This window comes from Onychostoma macrolepis, chromosome 05, assembly GCF_012432095.1.
Source record: "Onychostoma macrolepis isolate SWU-2019 chromosome 05, ASM1243209v1, whole genome shotgun sequence".
NCBI lineage: Eukaryota > Metazoa > Chordata > Actinopteri > Cypriniformes > Cyprinidae > Onychostoma > Onychostoma macrolepis.
In genome coordinates this window covers 34,938,906-34,964,403 of record NC_081159.1, presented here as the reverse complement: position 1 = coordinate 34,964,403, position 25,498 = coordinate 34,938,906, and the positions used below count along the sequence as shown (strand labels likewise).

The 25,498-nt window shown below is 35.2% G+C and overlaps 5 protein-coding genes across 8 annotated transcripts in view; 1 reads left to right on the top strand and 4 right to left on the bottom strand.

Moving 5' to 3' along the window:
- fsd1l (fibronectin type III and SPRY domain containing 1-like) overlaps positions 1-3,566 on the bottom strand; it is a 39,614-nt gene extending 36,048 nt beyond the window's left edge. For all 3 annotated transcript variants that reach the window (XM_058775874.1, XM_058775875.1, XM_058775876.1), the window contains exon 1: positions 3,416-3,566. In XM_058775874.1, the coding sequence (XP_058631857.1) occupies positions 3,416-3,430 (15 nt within the window). In that variant the 5' untranslated portion in view covers positions 3,431-3,566. The remainder of the gene's footprint in view (positions 1-3,415) is intronic.
- A 2,798-nt stretch (positions 3,567-6,364) lies between these two features.
- On the top strand, positions 6,365-11,434 carry rilpl2 (Rab interacting lysosomal protein-like 2). Of its 2 annotated transcripts, none has more exons than XM_058775981.1 (4): positions 6,365-6,824; positions 7,779-7,927; positions 8,191-8,310; positions 9,752-11,434. In XM_058775981.1, exons 1-4 carry the CDS (start codon positions 6,531-6,533, stop codon positions 9,771-9,773), a joined length of 585 nt encoding a protein of 194 aa, XP_058631964.1. In that variant the 5' UTR covers positions 6,365-6,530; the 3' UTR covers positions 9,774-11,434. The 2 variants fall into 2 exon arrangements, with proteins under 2 accessions (XP_058631964.1, XP_058631963.1); XM_058775980.1 differs by having other exon boundaries at positions 6,366-6,824; positions 7,776-7,927.
- Positions 11,435-11,462: 28 nt separating this feature from the next.
- On the bottom strand, positions 11,463-14,642 carry kmt5ab (lysine methyltransferase 5Ab). Its single transcript, XM_058775978.1, has 8 exons — positions 14,302-14,642; positions 14,094-14,188; positions 13,813-13,948; positions 13,540-13,702; positions 13,286-13,376; positions 12,585-12,644; positions 12,310-12,500; positions 11,463-12,079 (listed from the first exon to the last, which is right to left on the bottom strand). The coding sequence occupies exons 1-8, from the start codon at positions 14,309-14,311 to the stop codon at positions 11,869-11,871; spliced, it is 957 nt and encodes a 318-aa protein (XP_058631961.1). The 5' UTR covers positions 14,312-14,642; the 3' UTR covers positions 11,463-11,868.
- On the bottom strand, positions 14,104-17,304 carry mtrfr (mitochondrial translation release factor in rescue). The gene is made up of 3 exons (XM_058775982.1): positions 16,834-17,304; positions 15,806-16,028; positions 14,104-14,188 (listed from the first exon to the last, which is right to left on the bottom strand). Exons 1-2 carry the CDS (start codon positions 17,116-17,118, stop codon positions 15,807-15,809), a joined length of 507 nt encoding a protein of 168 aa, XP_058631965.1. The 5' UTR covers positions 17,119-17,304; the 3' UTR covers positions 14,104-14,188; position 15,806.
- A 2,792-nt stretch (positions 17,305-20,096) lies between these two features.
- arl6ip4 (ADP-ribosylation factor-like 6 interacting protein 4) lies at positions 20,097-25,152 on the bottom strand. The gene is made up of 6 exons (XM_058775979.1): positions 25,009-25,152; positions 23,389-23,568; positions 22,732-23,013; positions 22,471-22,588; positions 20,729-20,798; positions 20,097-20,643 (listed from the first exon to the last, which is right to left on the bottom strand). The coding sequence occupies exons 2-6, from the start codon at positions 23,516-23,518 to the stop codon at positions 20,587-20,589; spliced, it is 657 nt and encodes a 218-aa protein (XP_058631962.1). The 5' UTR covers positions 23,519-23,568; positions 25,009-25,152; the 3' UTR covers positions 20,097-20,586.
- Between the last annotated feature and the right edge of the window lie 346 nt (positions 25,153-25,498).

Here is a 25,498-nt window from a genome sequence, read left to right as displayed (position 1 = left end):
ATGCCATGATTAAGCAAGCTGAGGGATTAGTTCAGCAGAAAGGACTAATGATTTATTTCTTAAATACAAAATACCTATATACTATACTAAACATATGGAGTCAGTCATAATATTATCAGTATAGTGTGTTGACAAATTTCAATATATTTTAAGATTTGTGAATCTGCATTTGCAAACTTTCACATATTTCTCCGAAATTGTTTTGCTGAGGTAGCTAGTTGTTTTGTTTAATGAAATGATGTATGTTGGAGATCACACCATTATGCAAAAATCAAGGGCAGCATGAAAAGGTAGCACAAGCAAGATATGAAATGTAGGCTACCACGTATGTTAGGCTATGCCACTATATAACTCTATTATAATGTACTGCACAACTATTTCCTCTCAATATAATACACAAAAAGATAAACATTCACAGGGGTTAATAAAAAAAACCCTCTTCACAGAGATGACCATTTTACACATACACAAAGTCAACAATAGGGTTGAGACTGGATGACGTAGAGCATACTATTTTGGTCAGATGGTCCCTAATTCCCTCAAATCCACACCACACTCTATAGTCTGTGTCCAGAAGAGAGTGCTAGTTAAGGATAAAGGCTTCTGGGCCTAATCCAAAGACACTGCTCTCAGATTCAGACTCTAATCATATAGACACATCAAATACACAACCTTGCATTAGTTGGGTTTGTCCCAGCTTGCACTTCCTAAAACACAAGTAATCGACTGTGTTGTTGTCATTATCACAGCTAGGAATGCACAAGACGCATCTGAACTTACTCTAAAAGCTTATCATTAGGGCTGAATGCATCAGGTGCTCAACAAACCATTTTAGGTGAAATCAACACAAAATCATGCTTTTCAAATTAAATTAATTTATTGTTATATGAAGAACACAGTAATACTATCTATAGCAATACTGAATTTTTCATTATGCCTTCATCCTACACTTTTCTACTCTTCAGATGCTTTTATTGATCTACCTTCGTATCAGACCCAAACTTGTGATCTTACTTCAACTATGAAAATCAATCATAAAAATATTTGGTTACACTTTATTTGAAGATGTCCTTGTTACAGTGTAATTACACAATAATAAATACTGAGCGATATTAATTAACAACATGATAAACTTCTCAACATGACTCGCATTTAATACTGCTGAGGAGAGCATGTCTGTTACTATTGGTTAGGATTACTATTTGGTTTAGGGTCAGTTGCATTTAATTATGCATAAACGACTGTTAGTTCTATAGTACATGCAACATGTAATAAAAATAAAGTGTTACCAAATATTCACTATTACATGTTTAAAGTAAACAGAAGTAGTGACAGATCTTGTAGTGAAGAACATGCTTGAGATGAAATATGAGACGATGAGACATGTGATGTGTGAAGAAACACAAAGAAATAACCAAATAAACATCATGTGAGCAGGCCCTTTATAGGAATATTGGCACTGGTGTTTGTCTCGATCTGTTGAGGATGTTTGCCATTCAGATGAGTTTTAAAATCGCTAAAGATTTCGGTAACACTTTCTATGAAGCCTGTTTTTATAATATAAAAATAATGAGAGAGATATAGTAAGGTACTGTGCAGATCTTAAATCTTAAACAATGTCAAGCTATGATATAGCCCATTATAAATGAAGTAGATTTAATATGGTGTTCATTGTGTGTTATAAATAATCATACTCTTAAAAGTTATAACCACAAATACGTAAGTACTACAATGTATTATAATTATTGTTATGATTATTAATGAGATTTTATAACACATTACAAGGTTTTTTATAGTGCATTATGCATTCATTATAATGCCTTAAGAATACCCTTATAATGTATTATAAATGCTGGCTTCATAGAAAGTGTTACTAAGATTTCAAACACTTGAAACTGTCTGTCAGTTCCACAACTCTAAGCTTAGTCAACACAAAACTATTGAGAGGCAACTGCAAAGGGAAACATGAGAGGGTATAGCTGACCTAGTTCAGACATATAAGTCAGATTTGATTCTAACTATCTGTAATTTGCTCTATGACCACCCCAGATCCACACCTTGAAGTGCAGAATTAGAAACCAACAAACAATAAGGTCCACCTTTGTAATAGATTCACATGCTTACACTTTATCACTAAGGAGTTTATGGAGGCCAGTAAACCTGATCTAACTTTCAGGAGCTGCAATCTGATCCCCTCACGTTTCCTCTGACTGCCGGACTCCAGATGAGATGGATTTTGCATTACAGGTGAATAGAACGGCCACCCATTGAAAAGTCCAATGTTACACCCTGCGTCGCCTTTGAAAGCTGACTCCTTTGAAGACCCACAACGGTATGACCCACTTCCTGACAATACAGTCAGATTGCACTCAGATCATGTGCTATTCCCTGCCTCGATTAGACCCTGATATAGCAAACATGCGCATATGTGTATTTCCATGCTTATTTATATACAATATTCTCCCAAATCGATTCAATAATAAAAACATGACCACAATGAAGCAGCATTGCTGCTTAGTCATTACACACACACCATGCTAAACTTCTCAACATGACTTGCATTTAATACTGCCAAGGAGAGTAAGAACATTCACTAATACACAGAGATGCAACACACCCATGCGAAGGTCCATCACAGCTATCATAACATAACATGGAAGAATAACATAGAAAGTAGGAATGAAATGTCCTGTGTGTGTTTAGAGATCTGTTTCTGTTCATGTGCACATTGTTGTTTATTCCTCACTTCCCCTCTCTTTACTTCTACTTTTACTAAGTAAACATGGGAGCGCAGGTGCTATGCAATTACAAAAACCTATGACATACAATACTTACTACTCTTATGTAACCTGTATTTTCAGTAATGCTGGTTAAATGTTAATATATACAGTCATTTTACTCTCTCGTTATATAATCTGTATCGTTCATCAACATAACACATTTTTACAGAATGGGACACAACGTTGAGCTACTGTCATTTATATATAGCATAGAATATATTGGTATTATGTAACAAGGGCTCAGTCCAATGTAACGTAACACGCGACATTAAGGTAACATTTTCACAACCGGCAACACAAAACACATGGGTGCCAGTTTCAGTCTAATATAAATCCTCTTCCTCAATATAGCTGCCTACAGCTACAGGTCAAACACTATTTTTAAAACGCCAATGTCAATTCATAAAGGCCTCAAGAGCAGTTTTCACCAACAGTGAATATAGCATATTTGTTAGCCTACGTTTCATTGGTATGAATGTAAAGCAGGGTCTATTTACAGAGCCGGGCGATTATTAACGGTGCTGCGCATAAAAGCGATATGATAGAATAATAAACACATGATTCCATCACAATGGACCGCTGCGACATTTCAGCTCTTCGATTCCATCTAAACACTTTAAATGTTTGCCACTTACTTTCTGAGGGTCCATTACGAGGATCGCAGAAGAACTGACTTCAGCTCATGAACTGTTGAAAACGTCGCCTGCAATGAAGGCGCTCGCTGATTCCCTCTGGAACGAGGAGGATACTGAGCATGCGCAGTGTGTGTCTCTCACAGAGGACTACTATACGGCAATCTATGCGGCATTGCGTCACCAAAGTGTGTGGACTCGTCTCGGAGGAGGACCAAATGACTGTGACTACAAGGAGCCTGGTCGGGTTACACACCAGAGGACCTTCTCCTCTGGCTCTACACATAAAACATAATGTCAATAACCAGGTAGCTACGTTAAAATATTGATTGAACTATATGATTAAAGGGATAGTTCTCCCAAAAATGAAAATTCTGTAGCTTAATCATTTAGGCTACTCAACCACAAGCTGTTCCAAACCTGTGTGAGTTTCTTTTCTCTGTTGAGCACAAAAGAAGATATTTTGAAGAATGTTAGTAACCAAATAGATGAAGGTAGCCATTGACTTCCATAGTACTGAAAAAATAGTATGGAAGTCAATGGCTTATTTTATAGCTTATTATTCACATCTGCAGGATTTCCACCTATAGCTATTCAAGTCTGGAGGTCATGAAAACTTTTTTAAGGTGTTGCCTTGAGCATCACTGAATGTCACGAGTTAAAAAGTCACATCTCGACAGGCACTGTCACACTGTAAAAAAGAAAAGAAAAAAGAAAAGTTGAGCCAACTTAAAATTTTAAGGCAACCAGCTTCAGCAGATTTTTGAGTTTTCTCAACTTGTCGTTTTAAGTTTATATACAACAAGAATTTGAGAATCTCCCACAAAAATAAGTTGAGCAAACTCAAAAATCTGCTGAAGCTGGTTGCCTTAAAATTTTAATTTTTTTATTTTTTTTACTTTACAGTGTAGGAGTGAAATGTGCAGAAGATGTTGGATTAGCCAAAAATTACTAACAGCTTCCAAATGGTCAAACTTTTCCTTAATAAAAAACAACCAGAGTTATCCAACAATAAATATAAATTATCCAACAATGCACAAAAAATAAAGAATAAGCTACTGTCGACACAATAGCATGTTTAAACAGCTAAGGATAGTCTTACCACAAATAAGGTGACTAAATCTACACAGCACACAATTAACTTGAATCAATACACAAAAACACACCGGTCTGGAACAGAGTAAAAACAGCACATGCTTTAGTGAAGATCAGTGAGCATTCATTCACTCTTCCTCACCTCGAAGAGCAGTCGAGGAGTCCCGATAGAGCAGTGATGAGACCTGATCCAGAGAAAATGAACATCTACTGCCACACAGTGGATTTACACACACTAGACACACCAAGAAGAAACTTACGAACCATATAATCTTGTACATTCAGTTATTATTTTGTGTTTTGGCATAATATATGTAAACATCTGTGAAATATCTTCCGTACTAAATAAAAAAAACAAAAAAACAGTCTTATTTATTTTTTTAGTGACAAACATTGTGGTGTAAACTTGGCACAACTGTATATAATTCATAGAAAGGTGTTTTTAAATGTGTTTACATGAATTCTGTAGCCATTCAGTTTAAACTGAATTGTAAAATTACAGAATAGTATTTTACCCTTTTCAGAAATATTAATAAAAGCGATACCAGGTGTATTTTATATATATTCTACATATAAATAAATAAAAAGTTTGTGCCTTTTTTTAAAAACTTTTTTACCAAATCGGAAAGCATATTTATTTCGTCATTTAACACACTAGATATCATCCTGCTAAAAATCAGATCTAGATATGTTATGATTTAGCAGTAAATGCACACTATTATAAGCGAGAATATACTCTCATCTCCCCTACAGTATATATATATATATATATATATATATATATATATATATATATATATATATATGTAGGATAAGATGGGAAGAATCTCCAATTAAGAACAATGTCCGTAAACTGTAATACATTTAAGTTTAGCATGTAGAGGATAGTTATGCATCACCCAACACACACACAATACATTGTGGGAATTAAATGGAAACAATATAAAATGTATGTTGTAATGGCACAAAAAGGACAAATGTGACAAATAAGCTTTCCATTGATGTATGGTTTGTTAGGATCGGACGATATTTGGCCGAGATACAACTATTTGAAAATCTGGAATCTGACGGTGCAAAAAAATTTAATTTAATTTAAAATGAAAATATTGAGAAAAACGCCTTTAAAGTTGTCCAAATGAAGTTCTTAGCAATGCATATTACTAATCAAAAATTAAGTTTTGATACATTTACGGTAAGAAATCTACAAAATATCTTCATGGAACATGATCTTTACTTAATATCCTAATGATTTTTGGCATAAAAGTAAAATCGATAATTTTGACCCATACAGTGTATTTTTGGCTATTACTACAAATATACCCCAGCGACATAAGACTGGTTTTGTGGTCCAGGGTCACAAATATGAAAGGGGGCCATCTTGCCACACCACTGGGAGCATCTTTACATAACATTTTATCTAAAAGGCAAATTAATCCTAATAATTTTGTTTTCTTGGAAAAAAAAATAATAATAAATGCCATTAACTAAACTGGGAAAACTGTGCATCTTGGTAATGCAATTTTAATGAATTTACTGAAATGGAATATTTCATAAAGACAAATAGAAGCTTACAGAGAGAGGAAAGGCAGTAACTGTTACAATGCACGTTACAATATATATTATAACGTGCATTGTTGTAGGCTAACGTAATATTGAGATTTATTTATTGCCACTTGTCACTTTTGGTCTCTTTGTGTGGTGAAACTCTGTTTTCATACTGAACTAGGCACGGGATTTTTGGAGAAAATGGAGATACATATGGAGATATCTGCGGAATATAGTAGAAATTGTCGGCAGAGCTCCAGGCAGTCTCGCCCATTGAGCGACTCAGCCATTGGCTGCTTTACACGTCACTCAAACGATCAAAGTTGCAGTAAAGTAGAGGATCCAGTTTGGAAGAGGAAGTTGTCGGATAATTTGTGAATGCATTGGGACGGTGAACTGGAACTCGCCATATCTGGGAAAGATTGCTTCTTTTTTTTTTTTTTTTTAGCAGTGATTACATAGTTCGTCTTGGATCAGAATGGAAGGACGGCACGACAGTTCACCCATGGAGGCTTTCGACAAGGACGTTTTGGAAATGACTGTTGAAGATGTTTATGACATTTCTTACGTGATCGGCAGAGATTTATTAAAAGTCAACACAGGTAGCCGGGAATTCTCGGATTTACAGTTCAAGATCGTCCGTGTGCTGGAGATGTTTGAGACCATGGTGAACAAGTACAACCTGTCGCTGGAGGAGCTGAGGATGGAACTCGATAATATGAAGCGAGAAATGGAAAGAGTAGCAGAAGGTTCGAGTGGTGATGTTAACAATGTGAGTGGGTTCAAGTGGAGTTCAGTGTTTGTGCATCATTCTTGATGCTCCAGCAGGGTTCCTCTTAAATGAATATTTCCGGTTCAATACAAGTTAAGCTCAGTCGACAGCATTTATAGCATAATGTCGATTATTAAATTTAGTTTTTTTAACTCATCCATCTTTAAAAAACAACAACAACAACAAAAAAAAAACTACAATGAGGCGAGTGGGGAATAGTTCACTCCAAAATGAAAATTTGCTGATATTTGACTCCCCCTCAGGCCATCAAAGATGTATAAGTGTTGAGTGTATGAGTTCATTTCTTCATCAGAACAGATTTGGAGAAATGTAGCATTGCTCACCAATGGATCCTCTGCAGAGAATGGGTGCCTTCCAAACAGCTGAGAAAAACATTACAAAAACTCCACACCACTCCAGTTTTTAGATGAACAACTCCTTTAAAAGCGCAAATGTGAGACTTAGCAGCACTTGCATCAGTTGTTCTATTAAAACATTTGTGTTACTTGAATTGTAAAGCTGGTTAAATCATCATTTTTACAGTCGTTTTGGGGTTTATTATTGTGACACGTGGTTCTACTATTGAAACTGAGTATTTCAAAGTTTAAGGATTGGCTCTGTTTACTTCCATTCTAAATGCCTCATTCTAACCCAGATTTTTTGCTTTTTTTATCAATAAAAAAGGAGGAATGAGTGGTAACACGCTGTCAACATATTCCTTTGAATTTTGTATATTGCTTATGAGCTGAACCCCAAAAAGTCATCTAGATTTAAAGTAGGCATGAAATCAAAATTAACCCTATTTATTTTCTTAATGCATGTTAATGGTCTTAATCTTGTAGCTATGCAAGACTTACTATTTGACTAACTTAAATAGAAGGCTACAGTCTATAGTTTGTACAAACAGTTATTTATACTTAGGGCAGTATATAATATTTTATTCTTTTAAAGCAGACTGTTGGTCCAAACAAACTAGTCGTGGACTTAAAAGACCCAAACCGACCACGATTCACCATGCAGGAGTTAAAGGAGGTTCTGCAAGAGAGAAACAAACTTAAAGCCCAGCTGCTGTTGGCCCAAGAGGAACTACAGCTCTACAAGAGGTAAAAACATGGTTTCAGTGCTCAAATTATCAACTCAACTCATGTCTCTTTTATGTAGTTACCAGTAAACTGCTGTGTTTGAGTTACTCCATTATACAATGTGTTCTTTTCTAAATTTGTGCAAAAATGGAAATTTCTGACTTGTGTGTTGGTTTGTTCTAATCTCAACAGCAAATAAAACAATTCTGAGAGAAATTACATCATGCAATAATTCATTTGATATGAGTGGTCTCAGTCAAATTTAGCATCTACTGTGCTTGCAGTGGAGTCCTGGGCTCCAAACAGAAGATGGTGGAAGTAAACCTGGAGACCCTTCCTCAGTCAGAACCTGCACCCTCCAGCGTTACAGAGGAGCACAAAGAGAAGAGCACCATTCAGAAACTGTGAGTGCTTTTAAATAGTTTCGTCATTGTCAGAGCTTTGTGCAATTCCAGGTCAGTCATTTTGATATTCAAAGCATTATACTTATACGTTTATTCATCTGAAAGTAGGAGTTGGCTGACACACTGTTTTAACCCTTATGATCTTAAATAAATAAAATTTTAGTTCAAATATTCAGTTACGACATTTAGAAACTATATAGCCTATTTAATACTCTTTTTGACAATTACTTTTTTTTGGGGGGGGGGCAAATGGAACAGTCTGATTTAGTGGAACTTAGAATGATTTCTGATGGATCATGTGACACTGAAGACTGGAATAGTGATGAAATTCAGCTTAGACATCACAGGGATAAGTTACATTTTAAAATAGAAAGCAATTATTTTAAATCATAATATTTCACAATGTTACTGTATGTTTAATAAAAAAAAAAAACGTAGCCTTGGGACTTCTTTCTAAATTCTACATTTGATTTATTCCAAACATTCGATCAGTAGTTTAAATTGCTACTTAAAATACATATGTCAGTATTGTAAGGCAGGTGTGTGTACCTGTAAACCTGTTGTGTCTTGTAGAATTTCTGTACCTTTTTTCATTTATTGAAGACTCATGTGAGCTGGAAGGTGCAGCAGGTCTGGAGTCCTGCCCAGTGGAGTTTACCCTTCCACCTTGAGTTATACATTTGTCAAAATCATACAAAATATATTGCTTTAAAGCAGCTTTACAGAGGTATATGTTTCGGTGTCAATAGATTCACAAGAAATGTGCTTTAATGTCTTTGAGTGTCCAGTTAGGAAGCCAGAAATGGATTTAGAAAGGAAAAACTCCTGAAGATATCTAGGTATTGGAGAGAAAAACTTTGTTAGTTTGAGATAATCATTCTATTGCTGTATCTGTTCTGTTATATGTGACCCTCTCTGTGAAATCCAGGCTAAAGTCTCAAAATCTAATTATGAGATAACAAGCATCAAAGTTTGATTTCAACCATTAATTTCACTATGATTTCAATCTTTGACATGGCTTTACTCAGTCAGTATTAAAGATATAAAGGTTACATTTTCACAGAATGTTCTTTACCTTATGAAGAAACCAGATTTTATGCTGAAATCAGTAAATCACAAAAGAATGACTTTAGCTGGGTGTTCACAGAGAGGTTCACATAGTAATGTCTTCCAACCTTGGCACCCTTGATAATATGTATAATAATATGTATGTTTATGACATTTCTTTTGTGATTGGCAGAGATTTCTTAAAGTCCACACAGGTGCTCGGTAAACGTATGTCCACAACTCTGCATTAAGCCATGTTAAGCTGTTCTTTCTAAAGCTTTTCTGCTCTAAAGAAGAATGCTGTTTTAGATCTTATCTAGGTCTTTGTAACATTGACCATATTTTATGATTCTGTGTGTCAATGCTGCTGACAAATGGTCTCTCTCTTTTTCAGGTTCTCATTTCGACAAAAATAGTTACCAGGATTTAGTGCAAACTAAAACACATTTGAGACATGCAACCCTTCCAACAGGGTGAGGAGAGATGGGAAGTGATCCTTTTAATACTTCCAATTTCTGGCTGGAAATCCTTCACCTTACTCCTGCTCATTGTTTTTAATCGTGTACATTTTTAACTCTGTGATTGTGACAGTTCTCACTTTGTTCATCATTGAGTGTGAATGCAAACATGAATGACAAGATATCAAAGTAGCAAATGTCCCTCTAAACACCTCCCTCAGCTAATTTTCTGAATATTTGAAACACATATTTTCATTAACATTGTTCCACAGTATCTTTTACTGTAATATATGACATTAATAGAATCAATTTTATGAATAGTACAATGACACATTTAGGGACTATTTTGATGACAGTACTAAACCTAATTAAACTGGCTGAAACACATTGATTTGGTGTTTATATGCCATCTGAAGCTCTAAGACCTTATTTGAGAGCTTACTGAATTAGAAAACATCTTCAGACTGTATCTGTCGCAGGTGTTGACAAGCTTAAGGACAGAAACTATCCATATGATTATGCACTTTCTAGTCTTAATTTTAATAAACATGGGAACACAAGGAATTGTAAGGTTAAAATTGAGGTACTTCAACTAAAACACAAAAAAAGGCTGCTGTATGAAGTAATGTGCAGTGCACTGAATCTCATTAAGGTATGTGAAGTGGTAAATTGTCGGCCATATGAATGGAATAATTCACTATTATTGGCTCGCAGTATTCATTGTAATTAAGTAGTAGACTGGACAAATTTTATGACAGCAGAGACTTTTTCTGCAACACTAGGTATTAAGAAATGCTACTCTGAGTACATGGACCCTGTTGTTTGTACACAGATTACTGGAGTTAACTGGATTTAACGTGTAGTTGCGTAACAACATGAGATTGAATTATTTAAACTATATTTGGCCCTCTTAAATAAAAATAAAGAAAATGTACAACTTCTTCCATCTAACGTGTCTGATGCCGTCCTTTCCTCTATTTGTTTGTATTGGATGTTTCCTATGTCCTATATTTCCAGTATCCTTTATAAAAATGTTTATGTCACAAAGTTTTTTTTTTTTTTTTGTTGAAAGTATAATGGCTCTCTGAATTACATTTTAACAACCAGTAATATAAATTCAGTCAATTGTGTTTACAGAACTCAGTTTTCTAGTGTTTTGCACCTATTTTATGGTGGTAACTGATGTGTTTCTTGCAGCAAGTTACAGTATAAAAAAATTAGCAAGTGCATCACTTAGCCTTAGATTCTTATGATTGGAATTACAGGAGTTGTCATGGTTTTATGGTATAAGATTTGACATGTTATGCTTTTAAGATTTATTCATTACTTACAATTTATTTCAATTATAAATGTATTGGTGATCAAAAGAAACGGTCTAAAAACAACCATTATGTTTTTACATAAAACAAAAAGTTAAAGACAAAAGGATTCAAAACCAACAATTTCTTAAAAACGTGGTATAATTGCTTTGCGAATAAACTCTTAATTTTGCAAGTGTACAGCAACTACACCTATTTGAATATACTCATATCTTTAAAGTCAGAGGCTGGTATTCTTATACATGCCTTATTAAAATTAATAGTCTACCCAAAAAAAAAAAAAAAAAAAAAAAAAAGAAACTTTGCTCACCCTCATGTCATTACAAACATCTGTAACATATCTTTCTTGCGCAAAACAAGATATTTTTATCCATTGCTTTCCACTGAATAAACAGCTTAAACATACTTCAAAATATCTTTTTATCTTCAGAATAAAACAAAGTCCTAAATGTTTGGAATGACATGAGGGCGAGTACATTTTAATTGAGTAAAAGTTTCCAAACTATAAAAATGTTAAACACTTAGCTCAGAAGGTTCACATCATGCAGCCTCAACCCAGGATGTAAAAGTCATTTAAAAACAATTTTACATGTGCTGTGGGTCTTTCAAAACACCACACAATTCATTTTATGGTGCCACTTATTGCAGTGAAAGGTAACTCCAAACATCATTGCATGTCTATGTTATTCCATTAATTTAAATGCTATCAGAACAAGACAACTAAACTGAGTGAATTAATGCTTAAGCCAAGGATGAGCAGCGATGGCTTCTTTACTGCGGTCACCGTAATCATAAAGCAGCTCCTCGTCTACTTTTATGTCTCTGGAAGCCAGGAAGATGAGGTGAGGTGTGCCATTTATTTCATGCAGTTTGGTCCGAAGGTTGCCATTCTTACTGTGGTTGATCAGTCGGCCCAGACGGTCGGTTTCTTTGGTAGCATCCACACTAGAAAAGGACACAAACAATAGATTTATTAATATGTCTCTCCATTGACTCTCAGTTTCTCTCAATTCCAAGTAAAGGCTCGGACTAAATTGTGGAGTTCACGTCTATTCATACAGATTGCAATGTTTACCTCGACTCTTGCATTAAAGCATATCAATAGCCAAAGTAAAATTCAAAATCTTCACACCAGAAGACTTTTATGAAAAGTAAAAACATACCAAAATACTCACCAGTAGGTTTTGTCATGGTAGCGGAAATAGTACATGTAGCAGCCAGTGGTCGGGTCTTGAGCATATTGAGACTCTCTTGCTTTAGCATCAGCAATCTCTAACAATTCCCCATGGTACTCTACTACAAACTGGTCTTTCTGAAATGCTAGGTCTGCAAAAACACCTCTTCCTTTTCCATCAATACTTTTCACCTGATTTTGAAAATAAAGATGCTTAAACCAAAGCAATGAAAAGTTGTCAAGTTAAAATGTAGAACAACTGCTTAAAAAGCTTACCTTGAGCCCCTCTTCAACATTGTTTTTGATGAGATCATCAATGTTCTGCTGCTTTTCACACTGTTTGAACACAACATGTCCACATTTAGCTCTGGATTTAATAGAATAAACTTGGTTCAATGCATCAGTTATTGATTGGTTATCGAGATGGAGGTGTGGCCATCAATGTTCGCAGGGGCGGAGTTTTTGTGCACTAAGGGTATGTTTACACGACAACGATTGTACTAAAAAGCGAAACCTTTTTCCTTTGCATTTTTGAGAAGTTTCGCAAACAGACGTCAACTCATTCACATGGATCCCTATAGACTGAGCTAATATGCTTGGCATGATGTCACCCTTATCACAAATGTTTGTAGTTTACACAGAGATGATAAACTTGCACTTTGAAAACGGTCTGCACTTTCAGGCCTCCAAAATGCAGTTGACGTGCAAATTAATAGCCAAAGCGCATAAGTTTTCGAATTTTATAGAAAATGATTTTGCATAAAAGCCCCGTGAATGATTGAAGTAGTCTTGCTCGTCACCAGAAGGAAGTCTGACATTTTTACCAGAAGATCCAAGTATGTAATTATGATTTCAATTTTTTAAAGAAAAATACATTAATGAATCGTTCACAATAAGCTCTATAACATGCATTTTGCCCACTTCAAGAATAAATCATTTAAAAAAAAAAAAAAACACTTCAGATTCTGTTTACAGACCTTCAACTCAGCTTTGCTTTTCCTGCAACTTCTCCTAACAGGAAAATAATCTGTGACCTTTCGATTGGATTCAGACTCTTTGTTTTTCAATCTAAAAAAAAAAGAAAAACATTGTAAGAAGATTTTACTTCTCAGTGAAAAATTTTTTTTTCCCACTTATAAAACCAGAAAACACACAGACAATATTTAACTAAATCAAATAATAAATGACTGAAACAGTCAACTGTTTACTAGATATTTAAAACTAGACATACTTCTTGTCTTTTGACTTTTCACCATTTATCCTTTGCCCAGATTTTGTTTGCTTTTTTGTCCCAGACTCTTTATGAGGCACATCAGTCTGCTCATTATGTCCACAAATAAGGCTCTGTTTGGCAGTGTCCCCTTTTTTAGGTGCATTCGGCTCTACATCTTTGACTAAGCAAAGAAGGAAGAAAGCAGTCAAAGTAAAACCAACTCTGGAGAAAACAATCTGGGTGAAATCAAATGACAAATAAGTATATCGTTATTACGATTTAAACAAATACCTTCACTCTGTTTGCTGGTGTCTTTAGGTAAACGGTCCGTCGCTGTATTCTCGTCTAAAATAAGGGTAAGTGGGTTATTCCGGAGCGGCTTGTTTAGATTCAGACAACTATGTATTGTTGGCTGCCCTTGGCATGTCTGAAAGACAAAGAGACATAAATCAAATTAATTTATGAGGAAATACATTCTTAACGCGTTTAAGGCGAATAACGTTAGGTACACAACATCGCTCAGTAACAGTCATACAGTTCGTACCGAACGAATATAAACGCATTTCTCCTACCGTGGGTTTCCCGTCTTTGTTTTCTTTAGCTTCTTCTATTTTCTCGTTTATACTGCCGTCCACTGGTCTTCGTTTGGCAGAAGAGGACTTTTTGCCTGATGAGTACATGAACAATGCTTATTACTCAAAATTATTATGTTACGAGTTCGGTAAACGAATGATTGTGTGTGAGTGTCAGGCTAATTTGCAAACTTTTTTTTTTTTTTACCTTTTCCCATCTTGTATTGGATTTCTCACAACAAACGAAACGGATTATAAACACTACAGCATGCTGAGACAAAAACTCAGTCAGGCTGCCTGGGTTTTTAAATATCATTCGCAGCGTTCATTGGTCAAGCTCTTGAACAGTCGGATTGTGATTGGTTTACTGAAAGCGGAAGCAGTAAACTACTTGCGTCGTGCCACGTGACGTACTTCCGACATGAAATATTCGCTATTTTCCAGTTATGTAGTAAAACAGTATTTATAAATTGTGTATGTATACAAAGAGTACAAAAGAGAGTGCTTTTTTTAGTTATATTTTTTTAAACACCTGTCAACGTACTAATGATTTACAAATGTGGTAACTGTATTACTATGAAATTTTTTTTTTTAATAATCGAAAACAAACCACAAGTTTTGTACACATGCAGTCAAAGAAAAATTGCACAATGCTGTTATTTTAAAAGTTATTAATGTACCTAAACCTTGCAACATATGTTTAACAGGGTGAATTCTGCAAATAATTTTCATAATGCTATTTTTCTATCTATAGTTCTTCACTATAATTCTATACTTCAAATGTAATACTGAAATCAAAATGTGAAAGTACATGGTCTAACCATTAAGTATATTCAATATTTATTACATATTTAATTATAAACTACAGTCGCATAATTTCTGATGGACACTAATACATATTTTCTGAATAAGTGCAATTGTGTCACTAACAAAATTATATATATATATATATATATATATATATATATATATATATATATATATATATAGTGATCAATGTTTGTACTGTTTTAATTAATTATGCTTGAACATAATCACTTATGATAGTAACACCTAGCCGTTTATGAAAATGATTAATGAATGAATGAATGAATGAATTGAGAGTCTGCTGACATCAAAATTACTAAAAAATAGCAAAAAAAATTTTGGACATAATACCTTTTAAATTAATAGTATTTTGAATCCAACTGACAATAAGGATAATATTGGATGATTCAAAATCAAGTCAGTTTAACCCACCTTACTTGGGTTAAATGAATCTGACCAGAGAGGGATTGGTATCCTACAGCTGGACTGGTATGTGTTTCTGTTTCCTGTACAATCACACAAGTCACTGCTTATTCGCTGTAGATGCACTGTGTAGATTAGATGCAGATACATAAATCATCAATCAGCCTTTCTGTGCTCTTTGCATCTTTGTTTATTAACCAGATGTTATGTACTCAAGCTATGGCCTCTCACTTTACAGAAACCTTAGTTTTCATTTCAACAAAACCATGGAAATAAGAGCGATTTGCTCACAAGCTTAAAAGTTATTTATTAAACACAAAGTTAAAGGTTAATTGCTATAACAGAGCCAAGCACTGTATCCAGTTCTCCAAATCATACTCAAGTCCTCAATATCTTCATTTACAGCATACACTGTTAAAGCGATCCTGTCCACAGTGTATAATTAATACTAAAAGGGAAAAAAAGGTTGAAATCATGTGCACCTCAGCGTTTGTCATCTTGGTCTGAGTACAGCATCGCCTTGAATCGTCTCTTTTTTTCCACGTTTTCATTTACTTTTTGCCGTTTTTCCTGTTTCCTCTGTATGGATTCCTTTTTCATTTTCAGCAGTTCACTTTCCTCACCCTTATATGCAATTTCCAGTTTCTCGCGTAAAATCTCCCGTGCTCGTTTTCTGTTCAAATCCACCGATCTGGTCTGGTGACACTGCAAGAGAACATGAGATCTTTTTATTAAAGTAGTTTGGAATTGATAGATTACACAAGACTATGTTGGCTTGACACCAATGCATCATGGGTGCCATTCTCTGAGGGTTTTGAGACATCGCAACTTTGTCAAAAAATTAAAATTAGATATACAATTTTATTACTTAAATAACTTTTGATTAATAGGGGTTCAACTTATTCTATTCGTCTCTTTATTGATGGCCCATTTGTCAGGATCAACCATATTAGCTAAAGCTTTTTATCCAGTAATCCTAATTCAAAACCATTCATCCTCACCTAACAACAACACAAGTCAAATTCAAACAGCAACACACAAAACGGCCATCCTATCTTTTCAAGATTATTAAAATTATTTCCAATTTTCACAGATTTTCAGTTTAGATCTACTTATAACCACACTAGACTTTTTGTACTTTAGTTTTAATTAAGGAAATAATGCACTACTAATTTAAACCCGAAGTAAACATTTGATTGATCAACATTACAAATACAGTTTGATGAAATTAACAAAGAAAAGGCAAAGGGAGCATATTAGATCATCCATTTATCAATATCAATTAAAAACATACTCTGATTGGCACTGTTACGTTTTTATAGAGTTTTCTTGCTTGTAGAATATGGGAATTACTATTATTGTTATGCTAATCTCATCAATAAATGGGAAAATATATATCTATGCAGCAACGACCTCCGCATATACAGCAGCAATAAACTTACAGAGTAGTTGAACACCCACCAGATAACTAGTCAAAAGTTTAGCAACAATTCATACTGAATGAACTCACCTTCACGACGATACCCGTGGGAATATGCTTGAGCACCACGCAGTTGCTGGTTTTGTTGGTGGCTTGTCCTCCAGGACCAGACCCACGAACAAACTGTTCATCAAGGTCTTCCTCGTGGACTACTGGCAGGTCAATTTGGTATTTCTTACCAGCAGCGAAAACACACGGCCATCCTGTTACCCACCACGGCTGATGGAGTATGAGGCTCGTCCCTGCGTTCAGCGAGCCCCACTGCAGCTTCCAGACAGCGAAAAAGCGCTGGTGGACTAAAAGAGGCGAAGTCATCCTTCAAAGTTTCCCCTTGCAGCCACATAGAAGGCCACGGTTATACTGGTCGGAATATAAACCACGCATTCAAGTTACATCCCTGAAAATAAACTAACACAAAACTACCAATCTGACAGAAATACACAGCATAATGCACTGCCTGAACTTTACGAATTACTTCTTCTTTTAGTTTTAGATGATTCACAGACTGTGTTCATTCCGCCATCTACTGGGCTGTTGTCTGTTACGCAATCAGATTTTTTATTTTATTTTATTTTAACAGAACAATATAGACTAGCATATGTACAACTGTAAGTCCTTACGGACTGAGACATAGCTACTTAAAAATAATAATACTTAAATAATAATAAATAATACATTTTACAAAAATATGCAAAAATACAATACAAACAGGAAAATAATAAAAAATAAAATAAAATAATAAATAAAATACATAAACATTACAGATGGTTAAGCAAAATCAGAGTGATTAAACAAATCAAATTATCCTAGCATTGTAATTTTGCAATCAGGATTATGCTACTGCTGTTAATAATAATAATAATACATTTAGTATATCAATTTATTTATAAATAATAAAACTTAGAATTACTATATAATTGTGTACTGTGTAAATAATAATAAATAAGTCCAGTATTATGCAGTTAATGCAAATGATTGTAACTTTGCCAGCATAAAATAAATAAATAAACACGTGCAGTGCCAACAATGCAAGAAAAATCTATAGTTTATGTTCAAGGTCAAGGTCAAGTTTATTTATATAGCACCTTAAAAGCAACAAGTGCTGACCAAGGTGCTGCACAGCCAAAGACATCAGAAATAGCAACTAACAAAAACATTAAGACAATATAAAATTTAAAATCATTAAATATAAAAATAATACAAAACATCACCAAACAAAAGAAACAAACAGAAACAAAACAAAAAAGTATTTTCAAATTAAGCAAAAGCCTGAGAAAAAAAGTATGTTATAAGAGATGATTTAAAAGAAGATAACGTAGAGGATGATCTGATGGATAAAGGCAAAGAGTTCCAGAGTGTAGGACCAAGAACTGAAAAAGCTCTGTTCTCTTTAGATTTTAAATGAGATTTTGGGACAATCAATAACTTCTGAGAAGACGATCTAAGCGTTCTCGCAGGAGAATAGAAATGGAGAAGATCTGAAATGTAAATTGGGGAAAGACCATGAAGTGCTTTAAAAACAAAAACTAAAACCTTAAAATCAACTCTGAATTTAACAGGTAACCAGTGAAGTGAAGCCAACACAGGGGTAATATGCTCCCTCTTTTTTGTCCCTGTCAAAAAGCGAGCAGCAGCATTTTGTACCAGTTGTAAACGTGATAGTGAGAACTGGTTAATTCCGGCGTAAAGAACGTTACAGTAATCCAGGTTGAAATGAATGCATGAATAACAACCTCTAAATCGTTAAAACTGAGAAAACTTTTCAGCTTTCGAAGCCTTAAGCTGCAAAAAACTGGCTCTGACTACAGAGTTAATTTGTTTATCAAATTTTAATTCAGGATCAAAAATAACTCTGTTATGTTGTCTTCAAAAGGGCCCAGAGTAGGTCTTAAGTTTTGTAAAAGGTGAGAAGGACCAAACAACATAACTTCAGTCTTTTTTTGATTCAACTGTAGAAAATTATTTTCCATCCAATTCTTGATGTCCTCTAAACAAGCCAGCAAGGAGGACACTGAATCAGAACCTGGTTTTAGAGGAAAATAAAGCTGAGTATCATCTGCATAAATATGGTATGAAACTTTATGAGACTCAAATATAAAATGAAGAGGGAGCAAATACAGGGAGAATAAAATTGGACCCAAAATAGAGCCCTGGGGTACCCCACAAGTGATGGGAACTGATCTTGATGAAAATTCACCAATTTCCACCGAAAAACTCCTGTTTGTGAGATACGATGCAAACCAGTCTAGTGACAGTGTTAGGTCTTTGTGGCCTAAAATTTGTGTAATAAATTCTATGTTGAATTCAAACAAAATTTCTTTCTAAAGCTCCACTTTTTTTCTCACAATGATGGCTTTAAATCATATTTTGGGGGTAATTTGTACCAAATTTAATGTCAGATTAATTTGCGATGTCTTAATTAGTTAATACATAATTAGGGAGAATGCAGATGTGGGCCACTTTTTGTTAAACGTAATTTATTATGTTTAACTTTACTTTTAACGGTCCAGCTGTAGTATTTAAATTTGTATTCAATCAAAAAATAATAATTTGCAAGGTAGTCTTTTCTTTAAAAAATGATTAATGGCTGAATTTTTTTTTTTCCTCAAAATTTTATTTGAACATGTAGTACATTTTAGTAGACAACATGTTATGTTGCAAGTCACCCAACCAATATTTTTGTTTAAAATCTGGTTTGACAAAAATTGGTGAAATGATTTGTGCTTTTGAGTAATTTTTGAACATTTCCAGCACATTTTGGTCAATAGCTTTAATAACAATAACTATGTAAAATAATTTAGGCCAAAGAGGTTCAGTTGACAAAAAAATGTTCGAAAGCCTCTGATTTAGAGAAATAGTGTCCCTTTAATTAAAGACCAGTTATGCTCTGAAAGAGTAAACCCTCTGAACACAGTTCAATCAAGCTTAAACAGCCCACTTTACCTGCGATCACCCAATCTTATCTGAAAATCTTTATATAGATTTATTATTACAGATTCATTCTGTTTATTAGTACACTAACTTACATATGTAATTCAAAAAAACATTGAAAGCAGTTAAGATAACATTAGTTTGTTTAACATTTCATTAAACAATGTATACAAATAGCACATAATTCATGTTCGTCAGCTATTTTTGTTCCCCGGTCTGAACTTATAAAGTGGATGTTAGTCAACAAGATCATTAAAATTAATCTTGCATGTTCCGACTGATACATTGCATTGGGTCAGTAGGTCAAATGAATGCACTCATCTACAAATATCCTATTTTTAAGAAAGAAAACCAACATAATGTTTAAGAAAGATATTTTATTGATGTTGCAGCAGTCCTCTGTAATACCATCAGTTGATATTTAAGAGATGCTGAGCTTTAGTGGTAATGAATACTATCAGACTGCAAATGACCTTATTTACAAATAAATTAGCCATTAAGAAAGTCTTTCTATATTAACAGATAAACGAGAATCTTCCTGCTTTGACTTTGAAGAAAGGGGTTAATTAGCCTCATTTGGCTGCACTGTTACAATGAATTTTCTGCCAAAACTAAATATCGTTCAGCTCTGTAACCTTTCGGTTAGACCAGCACAATGATTATGCCTTGAATGTACTCCTTCCTGTACGATGTCTGAGAACAAAATGTCGTTCTGGAATCACATTTCTGTGACATTTATTCAGTGGAGAGGAATATAAAAGAACTAAGAAAGTAAGAAAATGGTTTAATTCTCGTAGAAATGCAGGAGAAGGCTTTGGACTGCCGTGGACTTGTCTTAAAATTGACACCTTGCTACCTATTGGTACCCAATCTCTTCTGGAAGGCATCACCATCTCCCTTAGTGGCTTTCTGTGTAAAAAACAAGAAAAAATGACAAATTTAAATACTTTTCCTATTCACAAAACATGAACAGAATGGTTCCCAAAAGACGCACCTTGTTGATTTCCTTGTGCCGATCCTTGCTGACAATTTCTTCTAAAATTTCCCCTTCACCTCTTACAAGCCTGCATGAAAGTTTATCAAGTTAATTAGTTTATTATTATTATTATTATTATTATTATATGATTTATTTTTGGCATTTTTTGCCATTATTGTGACAGGACAGATCATAACCGACACGAAGCGAAGTGGGAGAAGGGGGAGATCGGGAAAGGTCCCCGAGTCGGGATTCGAAAACAGGATGCCAGTAGTGCAATGGCACTGAATGCTGTATCAGCGCTGAAAATGTTTTCTTGTCTTGTGGATGGAGCAGGCTGATAGAAACATAAGCATTGTTCAGACTGTCAGTCCAAATCCACTTTTTGTGCATATCTGGTTGAAATCAGATCTAAATGACTGACTGTCCACAGTGTGTATCGCGACTGTTCATGTTTTCTACAAAAAAGCGTGAGAAAGTGGCATAAGTAAAAAAGCTACGCAAAATCCGATCTGAGTGGTCAGACTGAAGCGGATTTCCAGAAATGTGATTTGAATAAGATTTCAAACCACATATCCCTGGACCCTTGCTGGATAATCTTCAATTTGCGTACAGAGCAAACAGGTCTGTGATGATGCAGTCAACATGGGACTGTATTACATCCTGCAACATCTTGATAGATCTGGGAATTACGCAAGGATCTTATTTGTGGACTTCAGTTCGGCCTTCAGTACAATCATGCCTGACCTTCTCACAGACAAACTGACCCAGCTCTCCGTCTGTCAGTGGATCACCAGCTTCCTGACAGACAGGCAGCAGCTAGTGAGGCTGGGCAAACTCACATGCAGGACTCTCACCATCAGCTCTGGTGCCCCTCAGGGATGTGTTCTCTCCCCACTGCTCTTCTCCCTGTATACAAATGAATGCACTGCAAAAGACCCCTCTGTCAAGCTCCTGAAATTTGCAGATGACGCTACCATCAATCGAGATGAGTCTGCTTACAGACAGGAGGTTAAAGAGCTGGCTGTCTGGTGCAGTCACAGCAACCTGGAGCTCAACACGCTCAAAACAGTGGAGATGATCGTGGACTTCAGGAGAAACCCCTCTGCGCTCCCCCCACTCACCATCATGAACAGCACTATGACTGCAGTGGAGTCATTCAGGTTCCTGGGAACCACCATCTCTCAGGACCTGAAGTGGGACAATCACATAGACTCCATTGCTAAAAAGGCCCAGCAGAGATTGTACTTCAGCGGAGGAAATTCAACCTGCCACAGGAGCTGCTGAAACAGTTCTACTCGGCCATCATTGAATCTGTCCTGTGTTCATCCATAAATGTCTGGTTTGGTTCATCAAGAGGCTACAACATTTTTTTCTTTCTACACTTCTACGTCTGTATATAGTGCATTATTTAATTTTCTGCTTTTCTTATATTATTGTCATATTCCATCTCTACTGTGTTATTCCTATGTATGTCTGCACTATCATGTTTGCTGCACTATGTCCGTATTTTCTTCTGCACTGGAAGCTCCTGTCGTCAGGTCAAATTCCTTGTGTGTGTAAACATACTTGGTAATAAAGCTCTTTATGACTTCTGACTTCTGATATGAATGTAGCTTGAAACGGATTTGGATTTCATGTGATTTTTTTTGCTGTTCACACTTGCTAAATATGATCAGATTCCAATCAGATATGCACAAAAATCAGATTTGGACCGACAGTCTGAACAAGGCTTTAGACTAAGTAGGAATTTAACACACCTGGTTCGTCCAGTCTCGGGGTCCAGGACCCGACGGATGACGCTTTGCCTAGCCTCATATTCTTCCTTTGTCATTGGTCTCTTGGTGCAAAAACTTTCCTTCTGTTCATCAGTCATGACTACAGTGAGAGAGAAATGTCATTTTATCTCCAGCAAATTTTCAGTAAAAACATTTAAATTATTTTCTTTTTTAGATATTAAACAAAATATTAGATATGTTACTTGTGTATTTCCAGTGTGTAATAAGCAGGTGTGCACATACCGGGGCCGTGTTCTTTAGCTTCTTCATTCTGCCAGGTCTTCAGGTATGTTTGGGGAGTTTCATCAGAAACAGCATTTGATACGGAAGCTGCTGCTCTTTCAGCTTTCAATGCTAGCTTCTTTTGCCGCTTCTTTTCCTTTTTCTCCTTTTTCTTTTCACGCTTCAGTTTCTTAACTTCTTGCCGTTTCTTTTTTTTCTTGGCCTTTTTTTCTCTGGATGGGGAAGTGGAGCTGGAAGATGATGAAGAGCTGGAGGGACTTCTCCTTTTCATCTTTTTTCTGTCTAATTTAGTATCAGAAGTTGGGAGACATGTTATACGTGCACATACCGTCGCCACAAATATAGTATATGCAATAATTTATGAATACACAATCTATTACATGCCTTCTGTTGTCTGATTGACAGTTCTTTTTTTTTGAAATAAAATAAAAGTTTAGTTCTACTGTACAAACATTCACTTTCAGGTTGTCTTTGCTGTGAAATGTTTAGGCCTACTAATTTTATGAAGTAAATGTAAGAAAACCTGTAACATTATTTTTAATGTTTCAACATGAACACTTACTGGACTAAGGCAAATTAGGTGTACTTGATTATCCGTACATAATAAATTATGTAAAAATGTGAGTATACTATACTGAGAGCAGCACTTTCCCTTACCAGAGGAACGTTCATGTCTCTTTTGAGGGTTTGGACTGGATCTCCTGGCACTTGATGATGACAAGCTTCTGGATTTGCTCTCATCTCCGTGTCTGCTCTTAGATCTGCTATCAGCATCACTCCCTCCCATGAGTAATAATTTACTTGTGAAACAGTCAGGAAAGCTGTCCTGTTTTGTTACTGTTTAAAAGCAATATGATCTTGTTAAAAATTCAAATGCAACTGCTATCAAAGTGCAGATGAAAAACAACATAATAGTGCAATGTATACCAAATATAGAATGCTGGTAACATAATCCTGTTTCCACCATGGGATAAAAATGAAAATAATAATAAAAATGGGTAATTGCTATTTTTCCCCCACCCTTTTTTTTTTTTTTACTTTACTTTTTTACAAAACTGGTTCTAATGAACTAGTACGTTTGTCACACCACAACATTTTTAACATAATAATAACAATATTTAATTAATCACATTTAAAAAAAAAAAATTTATATAAAAAAAAGTTAATTGCAACTTTTTATCTTATAATTCTGACTCATTTTGCAATTGTGATTAGTGACTCTGGACCACAAAACAAATCATAAATTGCACGGGTATATCTGTAACAATAGCAACAACAATACATTGTATGGGTCAAAATGATCGATGTTTCTTTTATGTCAAAAATAGGATATTAAGTAAAGATCATGTTCCAAGAAGATATTTTGTAAATTTCCTACCGTAAATATAGTAATATGCATTGCTAAGAACTTAATTTGGACAACTTTAAAGGCGATTCTCTCAATATTTTGATTTTTTTTGCACCCTTAGATTCCAGATTTTCAAATAGTTATATCTCAGCCAAATATTGCCCTATCCTAAAGATTATTTATTCAGCTTTCAAATGTATCAATCAATAATAACAATAATAAAAAGACCCTTATGACTGGTTTTGTGGTCCAGGGTCACATTTTTTTCTCATAATTGTCTCTATATCTTGCAATTCTGAGAAAAAGGAAGAATTGTGAGATAAAAAGTTGAAATGACATTTTTTAAGTTTACCAGCTTCCAAGTATTTCATAAGAGATATACCATCAATTTACTTATTCAGGTTATACATTCCTGCAACAACCAAGCCAATGAGAGCAGTTGTGGGGCGGAGCAACGCGCGTAGACACATCCCAAAATGCAACCCTCCCTGTTCCATCGATGAATTGAGCATATACGAGTGCATACAAAAAAAATAGTATTTATCAATCTGCTTAGCGGCCCCTCACATTATGAAACAGCCTACTGCAGCTTGTTACAAGAAGAAATTGTGAATATTACACCTGGCACAGTTAAAAGTAAAGTCCAGTATGCCTCTTCTGCACTGCCACCTATCGTTTCGGAGACAAGTGCAACGGCGGGGACCTCGCTAGAAACTCGGCTAGTGTTTGGCGAAGACAATTTAAAGCATAAACAAAGTTTCAGAACCGCAGCACGACCGCAAGTGTGTACTGAGACAGACCCTGAGCTCCAGACGTGCTGAGTATTACATCTCTTCAAGTCTCTACTAATCGGACATCAAATGACGCCAGCACATGCTTCATTTTTCTTATAGTGACTGTATTAATGAACGTAGCCAATTAATACTTACTTGTTCACCAATCCAGAACGCTCTCTTTCTGCTTTTATAAGACCTTTAAACCAGTAGCTTGTACTTGTGCACTCTGCAGTCACATGAAACAACAGCATGCCGGAAATCCGTTTTCGTCGTCTTTTCAAAATAAAAGATCTCGCCCGTTCATTAAAAAAATAAAATAAAATACTTGCATAAAAACGGATGTGTTAAATACACTGTATTATATATTTAATGATGTGCTTTAAATTTATATGTATGCATTTGGCGGACGCATTTATCCAAAGTGACTTATATTGCATTCAAACTATGCTTTTTACCGGTTCATGCATTTCCTGTGAATAATGCTGCATTCACGTGCTATCGGGATTATCATAAATACGAGTTTCCTAGTCGGAAATTGGCCATATAAGGCCTCTCTAAGGCAGTTCATGTCCAATTTCCGACTAGAATGCTTGTATTTACGATAATTCCGATAGCAGGTGAATGCAGCATTAAATCCATAACC

Coding starts and splice junctions, on each gene's coding strand:
- rilpl2 (XM_058775980.1), top strand. CDS start 6,531: ATGGAAGGACGGCACGACAGTTCACCCATGGAGGCTTTCGACAAGGAC. Junction 6,825..7,775: donor CGAGTGGTGATGTTAACAAT/GTGAGTGGGTTC, acceptor ATTCTTTTAAAG/CAGACTGTTGGTCCAAACAA. Junction 7,928..8,190: donor GAACTACAGCTCTACAAGAG/GTAAAAACATGG, acceptor CTGTGCTTGCAG/TGGAGTCCTGGGCTCCAAAC.
- kmt5ab (XM_058775978.1), bottom strand. Junction 12,645..13,285: donor AAAGCAAAGCTGAGTTGAAG/GTCTGTAAACAG, acceptor GTGTTCAAACAG/TGTGAAAAGCAGCAGAACAT. Junction 12,080..12,309: donor TACCATGACAAAACCTACTG/GTGAGTATTTTG, acceptor GTCCTTTTCTAG/TGTGGATGCTACCAAAGAAA.
- mtrfr (XM_058775982.1), bottom strand. CDS start 17,118: ATGACTTCGCCTCTTTTAGTCCACCAGCGCTTTTTCGCTGTCTGGAAG. Junction 16,029..16,833: donor CCACGGGTATCGTCGTGAAG/GTGAGTTCATTC, acceptor GTTCTCTTGCAG/TGTCACCAGACCAGATCGGT.
- arl6ip4 (XM_058775979.1), bottom strand. CDS start 23,518: ATGGGAGGGAGTGATGCTGATAGCAGATCTAAGAGCAGACACGGAGAT. Junction 23,014..23,388: donor GAGACATGAACGTTCCTCTG/GTAAGGGAAAGT, acceptor ATACTAAATTAG/ACAGAAAAAAGATGAAAAGG. Junction 20,644..20,728: donor GGCACAAGGAAATCAACAAG/GTGCGTCTTTTG, acceptor TTTTTTACACAG/AAAGCCACTAAGGGAGATGG.